This window comes from Phaethon aethereus (genome assembly GCF_964289735.1).
Source record: "Phaethon aethereus genome assembly, chromosome: 5".
In the NCBI taxonomy this organism is placed as follows: domain Eukaryota; kingdom Metazoa; phylum Chordata; class Aves; order Phaethontiformes; family Phaethontidae; genus Phaethon; species Phaethon aethereus.
This window is the reverse complement of record NC_138579.1, coordinates 26,606,680-26,627,106: the sequence shown is the minus strand read 5'-3', so window position 1 is coordinate 26,627,106 and position 20,427 is coordinate 26,606,680. Positions and strand designations below refer to the sequence as shown.

Genomic DNA, 20,427 nt, shown 5'->3' with positions numbered 1-20,427 from the left:
TGTTTAAGCTTGGACAGCGTTGGCAGATGGGAAAATGGGCTTTGAAGGTGTCTGAGAGAGCGTTCTTACAAGATGAGTAGACACAGCCTGTTAGTCACACCAAGACGCTGAGGCATTTTTTGCAAAGATACACAGGTAAAGTATCTCCCTCTGGCCCAAGTATACCTGTTTCTGGTAAGGGCCGTATCTCTCAGCCAGGGTACATCCCACCAAACGCACACAGCTTGACCAAAGTGTCAACCTGGAGACTTTCCGAAGGCCAACTCACAGCTTGGCAGCCAAAGTCTTCAGAAACTCCTTCCGGGTGGTGGGGCGGGAGGGAAACATGGCGGTATAGCCTTGTCCACCATGCACTTCTCCACTCCCTCCCTTTCAGCCCTGTCCTTTCTCAATACCCAGGAAAGATTAACTCCTCTCCGCGCGCCAGAGAAAGTTATTATCATTAATGAAGAATTAAAAGGGAGTGATTAATAAAGGGTCCTTATCTGGCAGCGAGGAGGAGGCTGGACAATGGGAGGAAGATGGAGAAAATGAAAAACAATAAATATGAAGCGTAAAAGGAGGCGAGCACTGCTCCCACTTGTTAGATCGCAGCTGCATCTCCTGAGGGGGGAAGGCTCCAAATTGCTAATTACTGCCTCTGAAAAGACCTCACTCTGATATGTTTTCTGCTGAAAGGTTCCCATTAATGAAGCAGCGATGATGCCGTTTCCCTTTGACTTGCCTTCAATTCCCTCCCTGAGCTTCCTCCCAAGCCGGGAACAATGAGGCCCTGGGAGCTGGCGGCTCCCACAGGCCTCTCGGAGACTAGGCCGGGGGCAGCCGAGTGAGGGGAGCCGAGCCGGCTGTGAAATATGGAGGGGGGAGATAAGGCAAAGACAGAGGAAAGAGGCTCACTCCCAGGAGCCCAGGGAAAATTTGCAGTTATTATGAAGGAGATGAGACAGATTAAAAGCCCTTGTGTTCTGTGCTGCCCTTTTATTTAGTGGCTTCATCTCCGAGATGAAAGAAGTTGGAAATGACTTTCTCCGCGTTTTGCTGCAAGAAGCTTCACGGCATATTTTTTGACTTTATTCCTCCCTTTGTCTCTTGTCCCCTTTCTGTCTCTCTCTTTTTCCTTTTAACCCCTGGAAGGTTTTGCTGAGAAGTACCGTGGGACCAGGCAGAGCATTTGCTAGGGTATAGCAATGACCCCTCTACTCTCCCTGTCCTACCAAGCCGTACCTCTCCCGCTGCCCACCGGAGAGGGAGATGGGCAAAGGTGCTGCCACGACTCGCTGCTAGCACCCAGCCAAGCTTCCTCTCCTGCTCGCCTCAGAAACGTCCCTCACCACTATCATCTCCTTTCCTGACTTCAGGCCCAGCAACACTTCAACCCTGGTGACCACAGCCTCTGGGCAGGAAAAAGAAACTTGTACGTACAAAGCCCCGTGGCAGATAACAATCCAGTTGGGACAAGAGTGATGAACATTTTGTATCCTTGGAGCATTTCATGACCAAAACTAGTGCTGAGAAGATGGACCAGTTCCCGTTGTCTACACAGGGAACCTGCAAACTGCACAGAGAGTAAATAATTTCCCAGGGACACGGGATGAAATTCAATGCAGGCAAGGATTCAAAATTCATGGTCACTGGCTTATGTCAGAGTGAGCCTTGTAAGACAGGACAGAAATACCATAAACTGCTCAAAACCATGTTACCCCACCTGCCCCATTATCTTTCTCCAACTCCTATTCCCAATTTTCTGATTTTGCCCTGTACCTTTCAATGCTCCTTTGCTGCACCCTTTTAGTTCTTGGGACTCTTGCAATTGCAAAAGCAGCTTTGCCCTGTCTTTTGCTTTCGCCCTATCCCTCTCCCAGAAAATCAACCCTGTGTACCAGTTTGTTGTCTTTACTCAGGCCAAACGCTGCCAACATCTGCTGAAAATTGGTTTGAAGTGTTGAAAATGGCAAAAAAATTGGATGGGTGAAGTATAGTTTATACCAGTTGCAAAACAGTGTGTTGACCAACAGAGACAGCAGAGAAATAGTTGGGAAAATGAAGGGAAAAGAAGAGAAATTAGAGTGGGCGTTCGCTGCCATCTCCCCAGGACATCTGAACACAGGATTTCTTATACACAATTGTTTGTCTGGTTTGTTATCCTGCCTGGAACGGCAGCCAGTACCGAGTGCTTGAAATGAAGGGGTAAGAAGCTCTGAAGTGGATGTTTACAGAATAACCTTCCCATCAGGGGAGTTTCTCTCTAACCCAGACATTTTGTAGCTGTTTTATATCCTGAAGCATGAAAAAGGATTGCAGTGGTGAAACAGGATTAGATTTTAGGAGGGATTGGCTCTCAGATCTGAGAGTAAAAAGAAAACCCCTGTATTGGAAATAGGAAACTGTCAGGGAAACCAGAATACTGCAGGCAGGAAGGGTGAGTTACTGCCATGGAACGGGTTAAAAAGACAAAAGGACAGAATTTTACAGACAAATTGGTACACAGAAAGTAACTTAAATGAAATCAGCTATTGGAAATGGTATAAAAATTACCTACCTAATGACTGTTTTTCTCCTTTTAATACTTATTTTCCAAGGAAATTTCTCAGCAAACTGAGAGGTAATGAAAATATTAACATGACAGCTCAGACAGACATAGAGGACTAGTTAGAGAAGCAGCATGTAGAAAGCTCAGTAAAGTGAAACGAAAACTGTCTTGTTGGGGTGTAGGAATCAATGGCAGGCTCAAAGATTCGGCTATTTTTGAAGTATCTTGACAAACTAGGGAGGGTGCCAGAGGACTGAGGAGAAGCAAGCGCCGTACCAGTCTTTTGCGGTGGGGGAGAGCAAGGAGGAGGCAGTGATCTTGGCAATTAACACCCTTTCAGAGCAACTTCTGTTCCTGGTGACATGATGGAATAAATAGAGGCGTAAAAAAAAGTCAAAATACAAAGGATAAGAGATCTATGAGCATTAAGCAGCAGCGCAGATTTATAGAGAACAAATCACGTCAGACAAACCCGATTACTTTCTCTGATTGAATTTATAAAATTAGTTAAGAGAATGCCACGAACCTAATATATGTGGACTTTGGAAAGCCTTTGATATGCTGCCTTGTAAAATGTTACTTGAAAAATGAATCAGTATTGGCTTGAATATGAATGCAGCCACCTGGGTTAAAACAAACAAACAGAAAAAAACCCAAAAAACAAACAGGAAAAATGAGAAATAAAAGGGAATGCTGAGCAAAACTGGATGGTGGCAGGGTCACACCTGGCTTTACTCTGATGGTTGCTGGTGATGTGTAAAATGGGAGGGATGATAGGAAAAGAGGTGCAAGGCTTAAGGAAAGGGGAGTAGCACTGTGAGGTTTAGTTTAGGATATGACTGATTTCCATTCTGACACACACAATTACTGTGCCGGCAGAGAAATGGAGGAGTTTGCATACCGAGTTCATCGCCTATTAAAAAAAACAAACAAACAAACCAAGCAACTGAAGGGTAAGCACAGGGCAAGGGCTGCCCCGTTCGTTAGCTGGCAAATGATCTGTCATGGCTCCAACAGCGGCGCCAACCACAGCATAAATCGACGGAGAAGCGATCAGAACCCTGATAGACCGGCCTGAGGGGCGGGCCCGGCGGTGGGAACGGGGAGGGCCGGCCCGGCCAGATCGGCGGCGCAAGCGGCCTCACGTCCCCGCCAGCCCTCCCCGTTCCCGCCGCCGGGCCCGCCCCTCAGGCGGGGCGGGCGGGGAGGAAGTGGCCCCGGCGGCCGGAAGCGCCGTTGACGAGGGGTTGGCGGAGCTGGGCGCTGGCCGGTGAGTGGGGTCGGGGTGAGGCCCGGCGGGTTCGTGAGGGGAGGGGTGGTGGGTGAGGGCGGGGTTTCCCGGTAGGGCCCGGGGATTGTCCGGCTTCACCTCAGAGGAGGGAGACGGTATGGTCGGGTCGCTGAGGACGCTCGGACTAAGGGAGGCGGCCTGCAGGTAGCAGGTGCTTCACCGGGGCGGGAGTGCGAGTGTTTATGATCCCGGTAGGAGGTGGGGAGAGACATCCCACGTCTGTAAGGCACGGATGGGGAGAGGGAGTTGAGAGGTGAGGGATTTGGGCAGGACTTTGTGATTGGCACACTGACAGCCCTAAGGTGGAAGGGGTGGGATATTTTGGCAGTCTCACACAGCCTGTTCTAAGGAGCACAGGGTACCGCACACCTAGTTTTGCTGTTGAAGTGATGCTGGCTTGCAAACTACCTGTTTTATTGTCTGTTCCACTCTCAGCTTTGCTGCTTGTCTACTTTTTGGAAGACTCGATCTGCTTGCTGAGCAGGCTAATCCTTCCCTGTGGCTTACATTAGTTGATATCAAGCAGCAAACTAGTTGCAGGCTCTCACACCCTTAAGATGTGTAATAAGAGTTTGCTTCAATGCGAAAGAAGCAACCTTAAGGCCTTTTCAGACACAGAACACTTGATCCAGCCGCTGCAGTAGTGAGATCTCTGCTGCCATGGTTAGAAGAGGGATTTAACCCTTGCAAAAGGAAGGAGTGAGTGTTAGCCCAGGAAGCGGCAGTTGTCCTGCATTGGGTTCTCCCAGGCAACTCCAAAGTAAGTGTGTAACTTCATTAATGTTACAAAGGCTATATAGCATACTGTACTCTAGTGATGTGTTGGTAGCAGCATTTATGTCTGGTGCTAATTCTTTGTTGTCGTTTTTAGTAGGCATTGCCAATGGATGAACTGGTGCATGACTTGGCCTCAGCCTTAGAGCAGACTTCAGAACAAAACAAGCTGGATGAGCTATGGGAAGAGATGGCCCTAAGCCCACGGCAGCAGCGGCGTCAGCTTCGCAAGAGACGGGGTCGTAAACGACGCTCAGACTTCACGCATCAGGCAGACCATGCCTGCTGCTACAGTGAGGCCTCGGAGTCCAGCTTGGATGAAGCTGTCAAGGATTGCCGTGAGGTGCTGACAGCCAATTTCAGTGACTCTGATGACATGGCAGTGGTCAAACGACACCCAGCTCTCACTGCTACCCTGAGGAGCAAGCAACACTCGTGGCATGAGTCAGACTCCTTTACAGAGAATGCACCCTGTCGACCTCTCAGGCGCCGACGGAAAGTCAAACGTGTGACATCAGAGGTGGCTGCCAGTCTCCAGCAAAAGCTTAGGGTGTCAGAGTGGAACTACGAGAGGGGCTGCAGGTTCAAGTCAGCCAAGAAACAGCGTCTTTCACGCTGGAAAGAAAATGCCCCTTGGACATCATCCAGTCATGGCCTTTGTGAATCAGGAGAGAACAGGGCCTTCCTCAGCAAAGGGGGAAGGAAGGAGCGGATGGAGTGTGAAGCTGATGAACAGAAACAGGGCTCAGATGAAAACATGTCGGAATGGTGAGATCTCGGTTTCTCCCTTGTGCTAGTCAGATGGCCGCCTTGTTTGCAGCTGCTTGTAAATCCTGTGCCTTGCTTTTAGAAGTTCTTATCAAAATTATTCAGTGCTGTTCTCTTTTTGAAGAGGAGAAATATCTCAGCTACTTCTAAACTGTAGATTTTTTTCCAAGTCTTTCCTGTCAATGCTGTACTGATGACCGAAAACACTTCCTTGAAAAGTTGGCAAGCTGATGCTCCCGTTACACAAGGAGCCCTCTGAAGTGTCTGTGGCCCTGTAGCTACAAAGCGGCATGCTTGTGGCCTGGGGTTTGGAGAGTAAATCCACCACTGGCTCTTGTGTTGTGTGATTGATATGAACTGACCTCAGTTTCTTCCTTTCAGAGTTTACCATAAGTAGCATTAGAGAACAGACAGATCTCCCATCATGACCATTAGCTCTTTGTGCAGATACTCTGTGAATCTCAGTCAAAACATCTTGTTCGCAGTTCTTCATTTCTGCTCTGGATCTGGAATAAGGTCTTGAAAGGCTAGCTATGGGGAAAATGTAGCAAAATGATAAAGAATTTGTGGGGAACTGAATTAATACAGAATAAGCTTGTGCAAACAGTGAAGTCTGGCATGTCTTCATGTCCAGTTTTGGAGAACTTTGCTGAATTTGTGGCACAATCTCATACAAGAGATGAAAACGAGAAGTATAAATGTTATGGTCTGAATTTGTTTGTGTGTCACTCTTGGGATGTTTTCCCCTTGAGTGCGACTTTTATTTTCTCCGTAGAAGGTTTGGGGTTATAAAACTGGTTCTGTACGAAGAGGTTTCTCAGGTTAGGAAAGAAACAACTGCTGAGAATCGAATGGAGGAGATTTCTTAATGAATGGCATACAGAAAGTGAATAAGGTTGTTTATTTGCTAATTATCACTGTGTAAGAAGCAGGAGACATTGAGGAAACATTTAAAACAAAACAAAAAATTATTCTTTTTCGTGAAACACAAGATTTGGAACTCTGCTGTGGGACTTTTTGGAGGTCAAAAATTTAAATATGGCCAAAAGGGGCATGTGGAGCATAGATTTATCAGGGGCTGTTAAGCATTGCAGCCTAGATGGAAGATCCAGCTCAGGAGGTCCTTAAACTGCTGAGTGCTAGAAGCAGAGGAAACAGTCAGTCTGTATTTGTCATGTTCTCAAATTCTTTCCTCAAGCATTCACTGTAACAGGCACTATCAGAGAGAAGACAGTGGATTTGGAAAGTATAATTGTTTGATCCAGTATAATAGTGCATATGTTAAAGTTCATTTAAGTGTTCTGGCTGTCTAGCTCCTGCAGTTTGTCAGAATGGACAGGTGGCACTCCGGCTATTTAGGGCTTTGTGGACAGTAACTGGAAGTGCAAACTTCTCAATGGAATTTTCTGGGAGACTGTGAAAAGCATAGGTTCTAATATGTCCTCGCTGTTCTGATCCAGGGGACCACTATTGCATTTTTACTGAATCAGTGTGGTTTGTATGTAACTGTTATAGGGTGGAAGTAGCAAAAAGTCATATTTTTTTCCTTAAAAAGTGACTATTGTTTGCTTAAAAGTGGATGCAAAGTGGGCCTTTTCAAAAGACTTAGTGGATCCTTTTTTGCTATAAGTTGTTTAAAGCACTTTAATCTTTTCAGAGCTATTTGCTGGTAGTCTAGAAAGGGGAATGTGCTGAGTAGCCCCTGAATGTTGCATGTCAGTGGTGGTGGGCTGAGAGATACCCTTACTTGGTGTGGCAATGAAGGACAGTGTTCCTTGAGGTTTTTTTTCCACCAGTCAGAGTCTGTTCCATCATGTCAAACTTGAACTTAAACCAGCAGGCTTTCATCCAGCCTTTATTTATGCCAGCCTTTGAAAGAGTAAACAAACAGCTTTGGACTGTTACTTGAGGACCATGCTGGAAGATTGCTTTGTTCTGTCTCAGTTGTCCCTTGCTCTCAAACTAATTATTGTGCCAGTGTCTGCATCAAATGACACTTACCATCTGCTGCCAAATCATTGGGATTCTCTTTGGAAATCAAGGGGTTGGAATATTTGACCTCTCCAACACCACATGTGTGATCTGTGCTCTGATTCACTAGGTGGGGTCAAAGTTGGAGAGAGAAATACATACAACTCTCTTCACTGCAGAGTATCCCTCACGGCAGTGAAGGATCATGCTTTGGTCTCTGCTGCTCTAAATATAGCACTCCAGAGTGAAACTGCTGTGCTTACCTCACTCTCACTCTGCTCTAGCTGTTTTTTTTGGTACCATAAGAGAAGTAATTTGCACAGATGTATAACAAGGGCATATCCTGAGGAAGGAAGAAGAAAATTGGATGCCCAGGAGAGGGAACTGTGTAGTTGTCATCACAAGCTGATGGGAGGGAAAGTGACTGATACAGCTTATGGGACTTGGAAGCAGTCTGTGGTGATCTGGTGACTTACAAAACACTTCGATACTGAATTAGTTCCACTGCTGTTCATACCTCTAGCAGTGGGGAGTGTCACAAAACTAATGTGTTTTGAGGCAAACTAAGTTGTATATTCAGAACTGATTTTTTTTTTTCCCCACCTTCTTTTCCTCCTCTCCACTGACACTTGCTTTTCTTTATTATGTAGGAATGAATCTCTGTAAATGCCAAAATATACAGCATTTTCTCTAGTTTCTAGAAAGCTTCTTATCCTAAGTCAGATCAAAAACCTACTGTATTCAGTAGATAAACTCCCATTCCCTGAGAAAGCTTTGGATATGGATCCTTAATGAGGAGGCACTTTTTATAGTTTGCTTGTGGGACTACATCCAGTCTTTTCCTGGAGGAAGATGTGCTGCAGTATTGTGATTCAAAGAGTGCGTGAAATGAAATCTTTGAAATTGTTTGCCAAACATGGCAAGAGATGAACACAAGTTGAGAGAAGGAAGGATGTGCAGGAACATGATGAAGGAACAATGATGGTTCTAAATTGGGTAATGACATGACTCAAAGCATGATATATAAAAGATTACGGTAACAACAGAGGAAACAAGTGGTCTTAGTTTAAGTGGCCGTTTGCATATTTGTACAAAGGTGACAATTAACTGCTGAGACTGTTAGAAGTATCATATCCTTCTGTCCCTTAATGTTTTCAGATTCCCTGCAGCCATAATAAAGCAAAGGCAAATTATATATTGAGTGCTGAAGTTCTTTCTCTTGTTGGTCTAAGCTGAGTACTCCCAGAATGGGTCTGGGCTTGGCTTGAGGGCAGAATGAACCATAGTACTAGAGCTGTCTGAAAAAGCATTTTGAATGATGTGTTTACTAGTGAGGGATGTGCAGTTTGTCTAATTACTCTCAAGTACCGTAACTCTTAACATGACTCTTTCAAACTGGGGATTGTACTGACCCACCAATGCTGTGTGGCTTCACTGGCTTGATATTGATGTATTTGTTGTGGTTTAACCTGGATAGGCAGCTTAGCCCCACACAGCTGCCCATTCACTCCCCCCAGTGGGATGAGGGAGAGAATCAGAAGAGTAGAAGTGAGAAAACTCATGGATTGAGATAAAAAGTTTAACAGGTAAAGCAAAAACTATGCCCACAAGCAAAGCAAAATAAGGAATTCATTCACTACTTCCCATCAGCAGGCAGGTGTTCAGCCATTTCCAGGAAAGCAGGGCTCCATCATGCGTAACAGTTACTTGGGAAGACAAACACTGTAACTCCAAATGTCCCCCCTTCCTCCTTCTTTCCCCAGCTTTGTATGCTGTGCATGACATGATATGGTGTGGGATATCCCTCTGGTCAGTTGGGGTCAGCTGTCCCAGCTGTGTCACCTCCCAGCTTCTTATGCACTCCCAGCCTACTTGCTATCAGGGCAGTAGAAACATCCCCTGAGAAACAGGGATGCCCTTGCAACCGTTTAAGGACTGTTCAGTAGTAACTGAAACACCAGTGTGTTCTCAACACTGTTTTGGTCACAAATCCAAAATGTAGCACTATAGAGCTACTGTGAGGGAAAATTTAACACTATCCCAGCTAAAACCAGTACAGTATTCTGGCCTGGGAGTATAACCAGTGCTTATCCTGAGTGTGCAGTACAGTCACTTTACCCTTTGGCAGGGAGCTGTTTCGATGACAGCCTGCAGTGGCAGGCAAGAGCCTGGCTAAGCTGATGAATCGGAGGCCAGTCTCTCCGTAAAGAAAAAAAATCTTCTGTCTTGGAAGGCAAGTGACAAAGACAGAGTGTTCAGCTTCCCCTCCTTCTCCAGCCCAGCCTGACCTTCTGCAGCCCCTTGGTGCCTCTTGTTTTCTTATTTTTATATAAAATCAATATCCCTCCTGACACAAACAATAGCTCAGGCGAAAGAATAAATGGGGGAAACCTGAGATCTCTGTCCATCACCTCTCACTTTAACTCCCCTGAACTATTTAATTATAAGCATGCTTTGCTCCAGGTGTTTGCAACAGTGAAATTGCTAAATGAGGACCATTTTAACCAAAGATTGGGTGATCAATAACACTCTATAGCAGTAGCTTGTCGGATCAATAGCATTCATTATTTCATGGTTAAGGTAAGTAGCCTCCTTTGCAAGTGGAGGTCATTAATCAGTGCTTACTGGACCTGCAGAAAGGCTAGTGTAGGAGTCTAGTTTGTGATCAGCCCTGAAGTGTAAAAGGGGTGGTGGAGAGATTGAGATCTGTGAAAAGTTTACTGCCAGTGCTTTGCTGGAACAATGTGTATGTATAAGGAACTAAAGAGCTCTTGGTACAACAGGATGCTTAAAAGTACTGTTAATATGATCTGGAATCTTGACTTAATGCTTTTTCCTTTCTCAGGCACCTTTCCTCTGAGGATGCTAAAACCCTTATGAAGCAGTTACTCAATCCTTGCATCTGCTGTTTGTGAGGACTATTAATCCAGGCTTTCAAAAGGGAAAGCAGACACGCTAAGAGATTTGCCCAGGGTCATACAGTGAGTTGGTAGGAGAGCTAGGAATGAAACAAATGACTCATGGTTCTCAGTCCTTAGCCTTAATTGCTATGGTGTATATGTGGGAAGGTGAATGGATGGCCAAACTTTGTAATGGGTTGATTTGTAATTTGATATTAACTTACATACTGAAATGCGGGACTGATGTTCATTCTTTAAGCTTAAATGGCCTTTATACAATGATGAAGATGCAGTGTTTGTAGATATCCAGCATGATGAGTTGATTTGGCTATACTTTAGAGTGCATTTTCTAAGAGCAATAATATGCTCACAAAATGGGGTTTTATTATGTGCCTGCAATTCTTTGGGGTGACTCATCTGATTCTGTGATTCTGTGATCTTGTGATCCCTCATCCTTCAGCCTTTTGAATCAAAGGGTCTCAGTTGATACTGATGTCTAGTATGATCCAATTTCCCTGGAGAAGAGGGACCCAGAGATGCTTTCTATCAGCATGCCTTGACTGGAGATTGATTCTAGTGTTGAGTTATACCTGATGTTCGCGTCTAAGGCCTTAGTGCTAAGGGGTGGGCAGTAAGTAGTTTCTACTCGTTCTGATATCTCTCCGCTAAATCAAAAGAAGTATTGCCCAAAATGTCCAAGGATTGATTTAATATCAGCATTAAAGCCATCAGATGCTTGGGACTGACCTGAGCATGTACTTCTGCTACAAATATTCATCCAGCTTTACAGTCAATTAATGGCTTTCCACACATTAATTTCTGGTTTAATTCTTTGGTTCAAGAATTAAGTCTCCTGTCACTGCTTTAGCAAATGCAAAGCCTGCTGTAACAAGGTTGCATTCAGCAGCAGCGAGTCATGCTGTGCTAAGGTATTTAGCTGAAGAGTTATGAATGTACCAGCTGCTCTTCCCTCCAAATAAAATAAAAGTTGCCGTAGATTGATGGGGGGGGTTTATGTACCTGTATAACATTTTTAGAAAAAGGGATCTGAAGTAGAAAACTTCAGAGGGTTTTCAATAGCTGTTAAGTGACTCAAGGACAGGGTTTTTAACTGCACTTAATTTCCTAGTGAGTGCTCCAGACAGTGTCATAGTTAGGTTATTAACTCTAGTACCCAAGGCAAATGCCATTGTATTAATTACTTTTTGATAACTTAGAATCCTGTATCTAGTCTAGTTCTACTCTTTTTCAAGTGATGCAGCATCGCAAGGCTTTAACAGAAAGCAATTATGTCCCATGCTAGAGCCAGACATGTGTCTGAAATGCAATTTCTGTGAGATGTGTAGAGCATTTTGGGCTCAGAGAAGCTAGTAAAATGTAATAAAATGTTTGGGTTTTTTTGTTTTGTATCTATCTGCTGCAATTGTAACTATGTTTTTTTGTTTGTTTTTGTTCCAGTGAAACCAGCAGTGTATGCAGCAGCAGTGATACTGGCCTGTTTACCAATGATGAGGGCCGCCAAGGTAACAACTGTCCTGTGATTTTCCTCCTGTGTTGCTGTGGAATTTCTCTTACTTGCTTTAAAAATACAATGAAAGATCTATGAAGAGGGACAGAAAGGGAAGTATGGGAGAAAGGCCAGTGGCTGGGAGGGGCTAAAAGTTAAGAAATGAGCTGAGGGCCACAAAGGTATGATTTTGATAACAGTACACTCTTCCTGCTGAAATAGATCCATAACACTTGAAATATAAGAAGCTATTATTATGGAAAAGCACAGAAACACAAGAGGAGTTTTAGAGCTCTCCATAATGAAAGAGCAGAGCTTATGATTTGTTTCTGTGCTTTAATTGTTGTCTACATAGCATTAGTGCCTGAATCTGTTACTTGTTTTCTCTATGGGCAGGAAGACATGATGTGAAAAAAAAAAAAAAAATCAGTTAGTACTGACAAGTCACCTAATGGACTGTGCTAAGAAGACAACAGTAATATGTGACAGGTTTTATTTCTTTAAATGCACGTTCCTCCCTTGCTCTTGTGTGCATTGGCTGAGTGTAGTATTTTCAACATCTGTTGTAGAAATGGTTTCTTAGGAGGTTTGAGTGTGGAGTGTAATCTGGTTTTATTTATCAGTAGCAGCACACTGTCCAGTTTATGGGAAATATGGCATAAGTAAGGGTGAAAGAGGTTGTAGTAGGCACATAGGCACTCAGGACTGTTATATTTGGAGCAGGTGGAATGTGACCCTGGAGACCTGTAATTCTGCACAGCTTCTGCTGGTGTGCACTCTGATTCCGTCACATTTCATAAGCTAAGATTTGGATGAGATCTCTTCTGGGAATATATGAGTGCTAAAGGAAGTGGTATCAGTAACTCAGTGGGAAATGCTGCTTCTACTAGCTTGTTACTGACCCAGGTGTCTGAGTGTGAGGCAACACAATGATAGCAAATATGCTTACATGTTTTCTGATGATTTGTTAGGCTGTACGGCCAATCTGTTATCTTAGATGGCTATAATATGTTCCCCAAGAGCGTAGGGATTTCAAATATCAGCTTTGACCTTTGCTGAAAAATAACTGTTTCCAGCCTCCCATCCTTCAAAAGCAACAGAAAAGTCAAATCTTCTGTCCTCTCTTTTTATTGAGGACTGTTCTGGGGAAGCTGAAATTAGTGAGCACTTGCATATCAGGTGACGAAGCAGGGTGGTGACTGAAGTGTTGAATTTTTACTTCATCACCTGAGACAAGATTGATGTAGACTGGATAAGTATATCTATACACTTGTCTATATGCTTGACCTATATACTTGCCTCTGTTTGAGGCATTAACTTTTGGCTGCTACTAGAAGTAGGATACCCAGTATACAAGAGCATGTCGATTATACTACTTAAATAAATTAATAAATTCCAATTACAGCCTTCCTTGTCTAGGTACTAGGAGAGATTTGACATTCTAGTCATCAGGCTTCTGTCTGTTCAAACAGTTTATACTATAATAGCTTTCTGGCCAAGATGTTTTAGCTTACAGTTGTGTTAAAAAGGGTTAAAAATTGTTGCACTTTCAGGTTAAATAAGAAACATCTCCGTTTCATTTTTTTCAACAATTTCTAGCCATAAAGAAAATAACAAACAGCTCTCCTCTTCGGTGAGATGGAAAGAGCACAAAACTTTTTTTTTTTCACAGATCATCATCTTAGAAGCAGTTTTCTAGTACAATTCCAAACTGAATAACAGGAAATTTAAGATATTAAAATTAAAGCAGAGTATTTTAATAGAATGTATTTCCCCCGCTTCTTTTGAGGTTATATCATGTAATATTTGTTGTGTTGCTTATTAAATAGGTTGTCTTTGCAATTCTAGCTACCAGTGCACTACTGTGAGCAGAGAATGGTCCTAGTTTATAACTTGATTGTAAAATTTTTTGGTGTTTGTTTTTTTTGTTGTTGGTTTTTTTTTTTTGTTTTGGGTTTTTTTTAATGCATTGGGATCTCTCACAGTGAAAATAACTATGGTGTTAGCATATGTTAAAGTTTGTCTTGTGAAAGTAGTGATTTGAGATATGACAGTGCACTATGCTCATAGATCCAAAACTATAGGGATATTTTTGCACAAATTATGATCATTTAGAAGAACTATTCAACATTACTTAGTTTTAATTTACTAAAAGGTGGGTATGGTTATTTATATTTTAAAATATATTTTAAAATATATTTGTCACAAGCATGCTAGGTCAACTGACATATCACAGAAATAAAAAGCAGTGTCAGAGCTTTAGGCTGAAGTGTTCTGACTGTCCTACTTGTTAGTGATTTGAGTAGGTTTTGGGTTGTTGCTTCCTCTGTTATGTGCAAGACTGAAGCATTCTTACTAGGATGATTTTTTTTTTCTTGTATTCTTTTTTGTCCTTTTTTTTGTCTGGCAAGCTGTATGGGTAGGCATAGTGTGCTGGGTTGACCTTGGCTGGATGCCAGGTGCCCAGCAAAGCTGCTCTATCACTCCTCAGGTGGACAAGGGAGAGAAAATAGAACGAGAAGCTTATGGGTTGAGACAAGGACAGGGAGAGATTGTTCAGCAGTTATCGTCACAGGCAAAACAGACTCAACTTGGAGAAATTAGCTTAATTTATTGCCAGTCGAAATCAGAGTAGTATAATGAGAAATAAGACCAAATCTTAAAATATGCCCCCCCCCTTCTTCCCAGGCCCAACTTTGCTCCCAATTTCTCTACCACCTGCCCCCCAAGCGGCACAGGGGGACAGGGAATGGGGTTTGCAGTCAGTTCATCACATGTTGTTTTCTGATGCTTCTTCCTCCTCAAGGGAAGGACTCACAGTCTTCCCTTGCTGCAGCGTGGGGTCCCTCCCATGGGAGACACTTCTCCACGGGAGACAGTCCTTCACAAGCTTCTTCAACGTCAGTCCTTCCCACAGGCTTCTGTTCTTCATGAACTGCTCCAGCCTGGGTCACTTCCATGGGGTGCAGTCCTTCAGGAAGACACTGCTCCAGTGTGGGTCTCCTGCGGGGTCACAAGTCCTGCCAGCAAACCTGCTCCAATGTGGGATCCTCTCTTCATGGGTCCACAGGTCCTGCCAGGAGCTTGCTCCGGCATGGGCCTCCCACAGAGTTACAGCCTCCTTCAGGCATCCACCAGCTCCGGCATGGGTCCTCCCTGGGCTGCAGGTGGATATCTGCTCCACCACGGATCTCCATGGGCTGCAGGGGCACAGCCTGCCTCACCATGGTCTTCACCACAGGCTGCAGGGGAATCTCTGCTCCAGTGCCTGGAGCACCTCCTCCCCCTCCTTCTTCACTGACCTTGGTGTATGCAGAGTTGTTTTCACATGTTCTCACTCCTCTCTCCGGCTGCAAATGCTGCGTGCCCTTTTTTTGCCCCCCTTCTTCAGTATGTTTTCCCAGACGCATTACCACTGTTGCTGATTGGCTTGGCCTTGGCCATTGGCAGGTCTATCTTGGAGCCAGCTGGCACTGGCTCCATCGGACACAGGGGAAGCTTCTAGCAACCTCTTGCAGAAGCCACCCCTGCAACCCCCACTGCTACCAAAACCTTGCCATGCAAACCCAGTACAGTCAGGAGTAATGTAACTAGGTGAGGAAAGGAGAGTGAGTGGGGATCCTTGAGAAGTAGATGCCTACTTAATAGTAGGCAAATGTGAGTTTTCCCTAACTTAGGTGTGTTAGTTTTTTAAGGCAAGGTGAAGTACCTTGCAATTACATGGGACTGTTTGTTAGTTGGACTACTGAAAAGCTAAGTGTGTCAAGTACTTTGCCCTCTTCCTGCTTTTTTTCTTACACTGCTTATGTGCTACTGCTCTCAGGGGATTCCTGGCCAGGTAGATTTACCATTGTTGTGGTTTAACCCCTGCTGGCAACTAAGCCCCACACTAAGCCGCTCTGTCACTCCCCCCTGACAGGATGGGGGAGAGAATCGGAAGAGTGAGTAAACTTGTGGCTGAGATAAAGACAGTTTAATAAGCAAAGGTCACGCATGCAAGCAAAGCAAAACAAGAAGTTCATTCATTACTTCCCATCAGCAGGCAGGCATTCAGCCATCTCCAGGAAAGCAGGGCTCCATCACACGTAACGGTTACATGGGAAGACAAATGCCATCACTCCGAACATCCCTTGCTTCCTCCTTCTTCCCCCAGCTTTATATGCTGAGCATGATGTCATATGGTATGGACTATCCCTTTGGTCAGTTGGGGTCAGCTGTCCCAGCTGTGTACTGTCCCAGTTACTTGTGCACCTCCAGCCTACTTGGTGTGAGATGCACAAAAGGCCTTGACTCTGTGTAAGGTCAGCAATAATGAAAAATCCCTGTATTATGAACACTGTTTCCAGCACAAATCCAAAACATAGCCCCATACTAGCTACTACGAAGAAAATTAACTCTATCCCAGCCAAAAAACAGCACAATTGATGTCTTAGGAGACTAGGGATCTTTCCCATCAGTGAGTATGCTCCTTTTGCTTACTCTGTGAGCCTGGTCTTCTGTTGTGAAGTCACTCCTATGACAGCCTGTAACATGTGCCAAATGATTGGCCTCCACTTCTGTCACAGTAACTACTTCAGAGAGAGTTGTGCATAAGACATCACGTGACATTGGACTGAGGTTGATGAGATGCAGTCGCAACAGAGTGCTAAAACTGCCCTAGGCAGGTCTATAAAGAGACCTTTTTTCTGTAGGGGAATTCTGTAGGCTGATGAGTTGGATAGTTTAAAGCATTTAGTGAGGCCTCATAGTTACCATAGATCATTGAAACAAAATAAAAATGTAAGGCTCTTCAGGAAGGAATTCCTAATGAGGCTTCACTGTGTCACATCTGGAAATGCTTACCTGTATTTTGTGGGACTGTCACAGGGCACATTGGTGTTACTTGTGGCTAATTCCATCCTATTTCTTTAGGAGATGATGAGCAAAGTGATTGGTTTTATGAAGGAGAGTGTGTTCCAGGATTCACTGTCCCCAACCTTCTTCCCAAGTGGGGAGCTGACCACCGATCTGAAGTGGAGCGGATTGAGTCAGGCCGGGACAAGCTGTCAGATTCCACGTTTCTTTTGCCCTCGCGGCCAGCTCAGAGAGGTGAGGTCCATAAAGAATGCCATGTGTTTGAGAATTCTTTATGTGTTGGCAAGCATAGATTCTGTTCATAGGTGCTGCAATTTAAACTGATACTAGTGATCTGTTTTTTTTTAATGATCCAATTACAGATAGCTGCAATACTGGAGAGGGTACTAAAATACTCATACTAGCTGCCCACATTCTTGAGTTGTCTTTTTTTTTAAATATGGATTTTATTTGATTTGTGAATAAATTGGCACATCTACCTCTTTCAGGTTGAGAAACAGGAGACAGAGTATCTAATTTGACTACTGAACTGTTTTCCATGGTGGTTTTGTTAGAAAGAATCTTCTGTATTAATTTCTCAGTTTTTCTGGGTTTGGTTTTCAGGATTTCATGCTCGCCTGAATCGCCTTCCAGGAGCTGCTGCCCGTTGTCTCCGAAAAGGTCGGAGGAAGCTTGTTGGCAAGGTATTCCCTTTTGCAGGATAATAATTTTATATTTCCAATGCTGATCAGTCCTGAAGTACTATTCTAAGATATTATGTGAATTGTTTTCTGCAGAAAGGGGCCCTGTACATTTTTTGTTTCCTGTATTGTTTGATTTGTTTAACTGCTTTCACTGTCAGAAGTTGATGGAGTGACTAAGTGGATTTTAAGGCAGGTTTGGAGTGGCAAAGACAGTTGATCAGTGCTAAAAGCAGCATGAAAGGAGGTCTGAAGATGAATGACAGAGAGCATAAATATCACGAAGATTTAGACAGAATGTAGGGGAAAATGATGATGGCGTGACACTTGTGCATGCTCGTAATCTGAGACTACAAGGGCAGAGAGGTGACTTAAAGGTGAAGGAAGGCCAAATTTTAGGTAGGGAAGCAAACTGATATGAATGGCAGCAAAGGAAGGTAGTTTCAGCTGTTGAATTCTTAGTGGGGATACAGAAGAATAAGAGGAATAATGCAAAGTTACCCAGCGCAATTGACTAGGTTTCTTATATGTAGGGTAAACAACAATCAATATATTAATCCTGTTTCTAAAGAAATAAGCAATACTTTGAAGATGCCTGCCTGAAAGATGGGGGGATACATCTGATTGGGTCTGGATCTTGGAGCACTGAGTGCTGCTGTCTGTTGTAAAAGATGTTTCTAAGAAGGAAGGTGTTGCCTGTGTTTGGCTTTATTTTTACTGGGATGTGCTCTATGCTTTTGAAAATACTGGCATATATTCTGAGCTGACTGGCTTTAGAGAGTCTGTTAGCAAGGTGTGTTAGAGGGGCCCGGAATTTAGAGGAGTGCAACTTCATCATTCTGTTCAGTCACACTTGAAAGATCCTTGTTTGCCCCTTCTTTCTTCCACTCACCTTGCTTAGTTGTAACCAGCATTTAAACTATGAATCCTCAGCTGGCAAGAGACTGGCTTTGGGAAGGGTTCCTCAGGCCACCTGCAAGTGGCTGGGCCTGTCGGCAGCACCTCTAATGATCCAAATGAGAAGGATAATATTTACTTGTTTAATTCATCTTCATCACCTTAAAGGGATCTTTGTCATTTGCAGCGGAGGTCACTGCTCCCCCTTCCCCTTCTCTCTCTAAATTGTAATCATAAATAATGAGTTTCATTCAGAGCTCCCCGCCAGCGAGCTGCTAATTACCAAAAGTACGGCTTGTAATTTACACAGTAATAAACCGTAAATTTAAACATTACGGCACTTTAAGTTAATAATTTTCCTGCTGTAACAAATAGCCCATCTTTCACCCCTGCTGCTACAGCTCCCCCCCAAACTTTGAGCATGTTTTGCGTATGTACCTGGCAAAAACTGTGAAGAATCTTAACTGTGAAAGCCTTTTACCCTCACCTTCAGACTCTTACTGCAAAGTATATTTCTTTCTTGGAGATAGTTGCTATGCAGATATGAACAGCTGGTGCTTCAGGCTGTGTGTGTATGTGTATGCCAGTGTCAAGTACATACACAGGGTAGTGTCTCACTGGGAGAAACGTGCTGCCAGAGCAAGTCCTTTCTCATAGGATCTACCTTTTTTTCTTAGCTGCTAGAGGTCCTGCTGCTGAATTGCTGCTTTCAGAAAGGGCAAAAGCTTCATGCATACTCCTTGTTTCATTCATCTGTGCCTGGTGAATCCCCATTGTTAGTGGGACAGTGTGATGTCCTGTATTTGAGCCTGTTTCTGTCCCAGCTGACCCCAGCAACCTGGAAATAAGCACTTCTCAGCCATTTCCCCTGTTCTTAACTGTATCCTTGTGCTGCGTACTTTGTACTGGTCCAGTTGCTGGTGCGCCCCTGTGGAAGCAAATATCATCACTACAATAATAAAAAACAAGCCCCACAAATAAAACCAGTCTATTTTCTGCCATTCTAATTAATTAAATCAGCTCAGTTAAGCTTCTAAAGGGAGAGGGTGAATATGTTTAGCTGAGAGTGGGCTGGGAAGGAAAGGATGTGGCCCGGGCGGGGTAAAATCTGTTCTTATTGGCAGCAGCAAACTATTATGTCTGCTCACTGTGTGAGAGTCTGCAACCTTTTACCTGTCTTTGTGTTTCAGGAGACCTCCATGAGCAGCACTCTGGGCACCGAGAGGCTAGGTCGTATTGTTAGTGATCCACGCCAGAAAGAGTAAGGCCCTTAACAGCTGTTGTGTAGAACTTTGGGAGGGAGGAAGAACTATAGGGTCCTCTTCCCTCCTGGGACTGAAGGGAATGAAGAACTGGGTGGTAACTTAAGCATGCAGTGACATGTGGAATGGGAGGCAGTCCTCTACTGATAGCTTCTCTGTTTTTCTTATTTGCAGTTGCTGACTTCCCTTTGTTTATTAGACTGCTCCAGTGTGTGGACACTGCTCAAATGCCCTTTTGGTTACAGTTAGCTTTTTCTTTCCCCCTTCCTTATAATAGGCTATTGCAATAACTGCAGATCTTCTGCACAGTATAAGAAGACTGAGCCCTATGTGTTAGTTATTTAAAAAGCATCTGTGTGGAGTCATGCTATGGGCACATACCCACACTGCAGAAATGATGCTGCACAATTGCTTTCTCTTTCTTTGGTGTTCTGTCTCCTTCCCCAGTTAGTGTATTTAAATTGTAGTCAGCACCGGAAACATGGTGCACATTCTTTGGCATCCCTCTAATGCTCTTCTTGTTGGGCAGCGGATAAGTAAGGGTAGCACCTCTTGACTGTAGAGTAGTGGGTCCAGCTTTTACCAGCTGTTGGTATCCAGTTTTCTTCCTTGGATCTGAAATTCTTGGGTTTTAATATGAGTCCTGCTGATGGTTAATCTTTCTTCTTCTCCCTCCGTCTTTGTTCTTACCTTCCTTTTCTCTCCTTATCCCCAACCCTCCTTTTCCCCTGCTCCCTGTGTTTGGTTCTTCCTTGGCATTGCTCCCACCTGTCATTCCGACTCTGCCTCCTTCCAGTTTTTGGTTGCCATCCATGGGGAAGAGAGATCGCAACCAGGTAAGTTGACTCTGCTCTACCTTTTTTATTTTCTTGGTTTCCTTCTCTCTAGAAAGAACAAAGTGCTGATTTCTGATTTCCCACACACTGTGGTCTGTGCCTGTAAGGTAAGGCAGCCCCATCCCTTCTCATTTTGGTAACTGATGTCTTCTGGGCT

General features: G+C 44.0%; 1 protein-coding gene across 3 annotated transcripts in view; it reads left to right on the top strand.

The window, feature by feature from the left end:
* Positions 1-4,701: 4,701 nt before the first annotated feature.
* GPATCH2L (G-patch domain containing 2 like) overlaps positions 4,702-20,427 on the top strand; it is a gene marked incomplete at both ends in the record, with an annotated part of 34,396 nt that continues 18,670 nt past the window's right edge. Inside the window, 6 exons of one of the 3 annotated variants that reach the window (XM_081999948.1) lie at positions 4,702-5,363; positions 11,693-11,757; positions 16,653-16,829; positions 17,199-17,278; positions 19,363-19,433; positions 20,323-20,377. In XM_081999948.1, the coding sequence (XP_081856074.1) occupies positions 4,705-5,363; positions 11,693-11,757; positions 16,653-16,829; positions 17,199-17,278; positions 19,363-19,433; positions 20,323-20,377 (1,107 nt within the window). Of the gene's footprint in view, positions 5,364-11,692; positions 11,758-16,652; positions 16,830-17,198; positions 17,279-19,362; positions 19,434-20,230; positions 20,271-20,322; positions 20,378-20,427 lie in introns of all 3 variants that reach the window. The other 2 variants (XM_081999946.1, XM_081999947.1) reach the window with 2 other exon arrangements.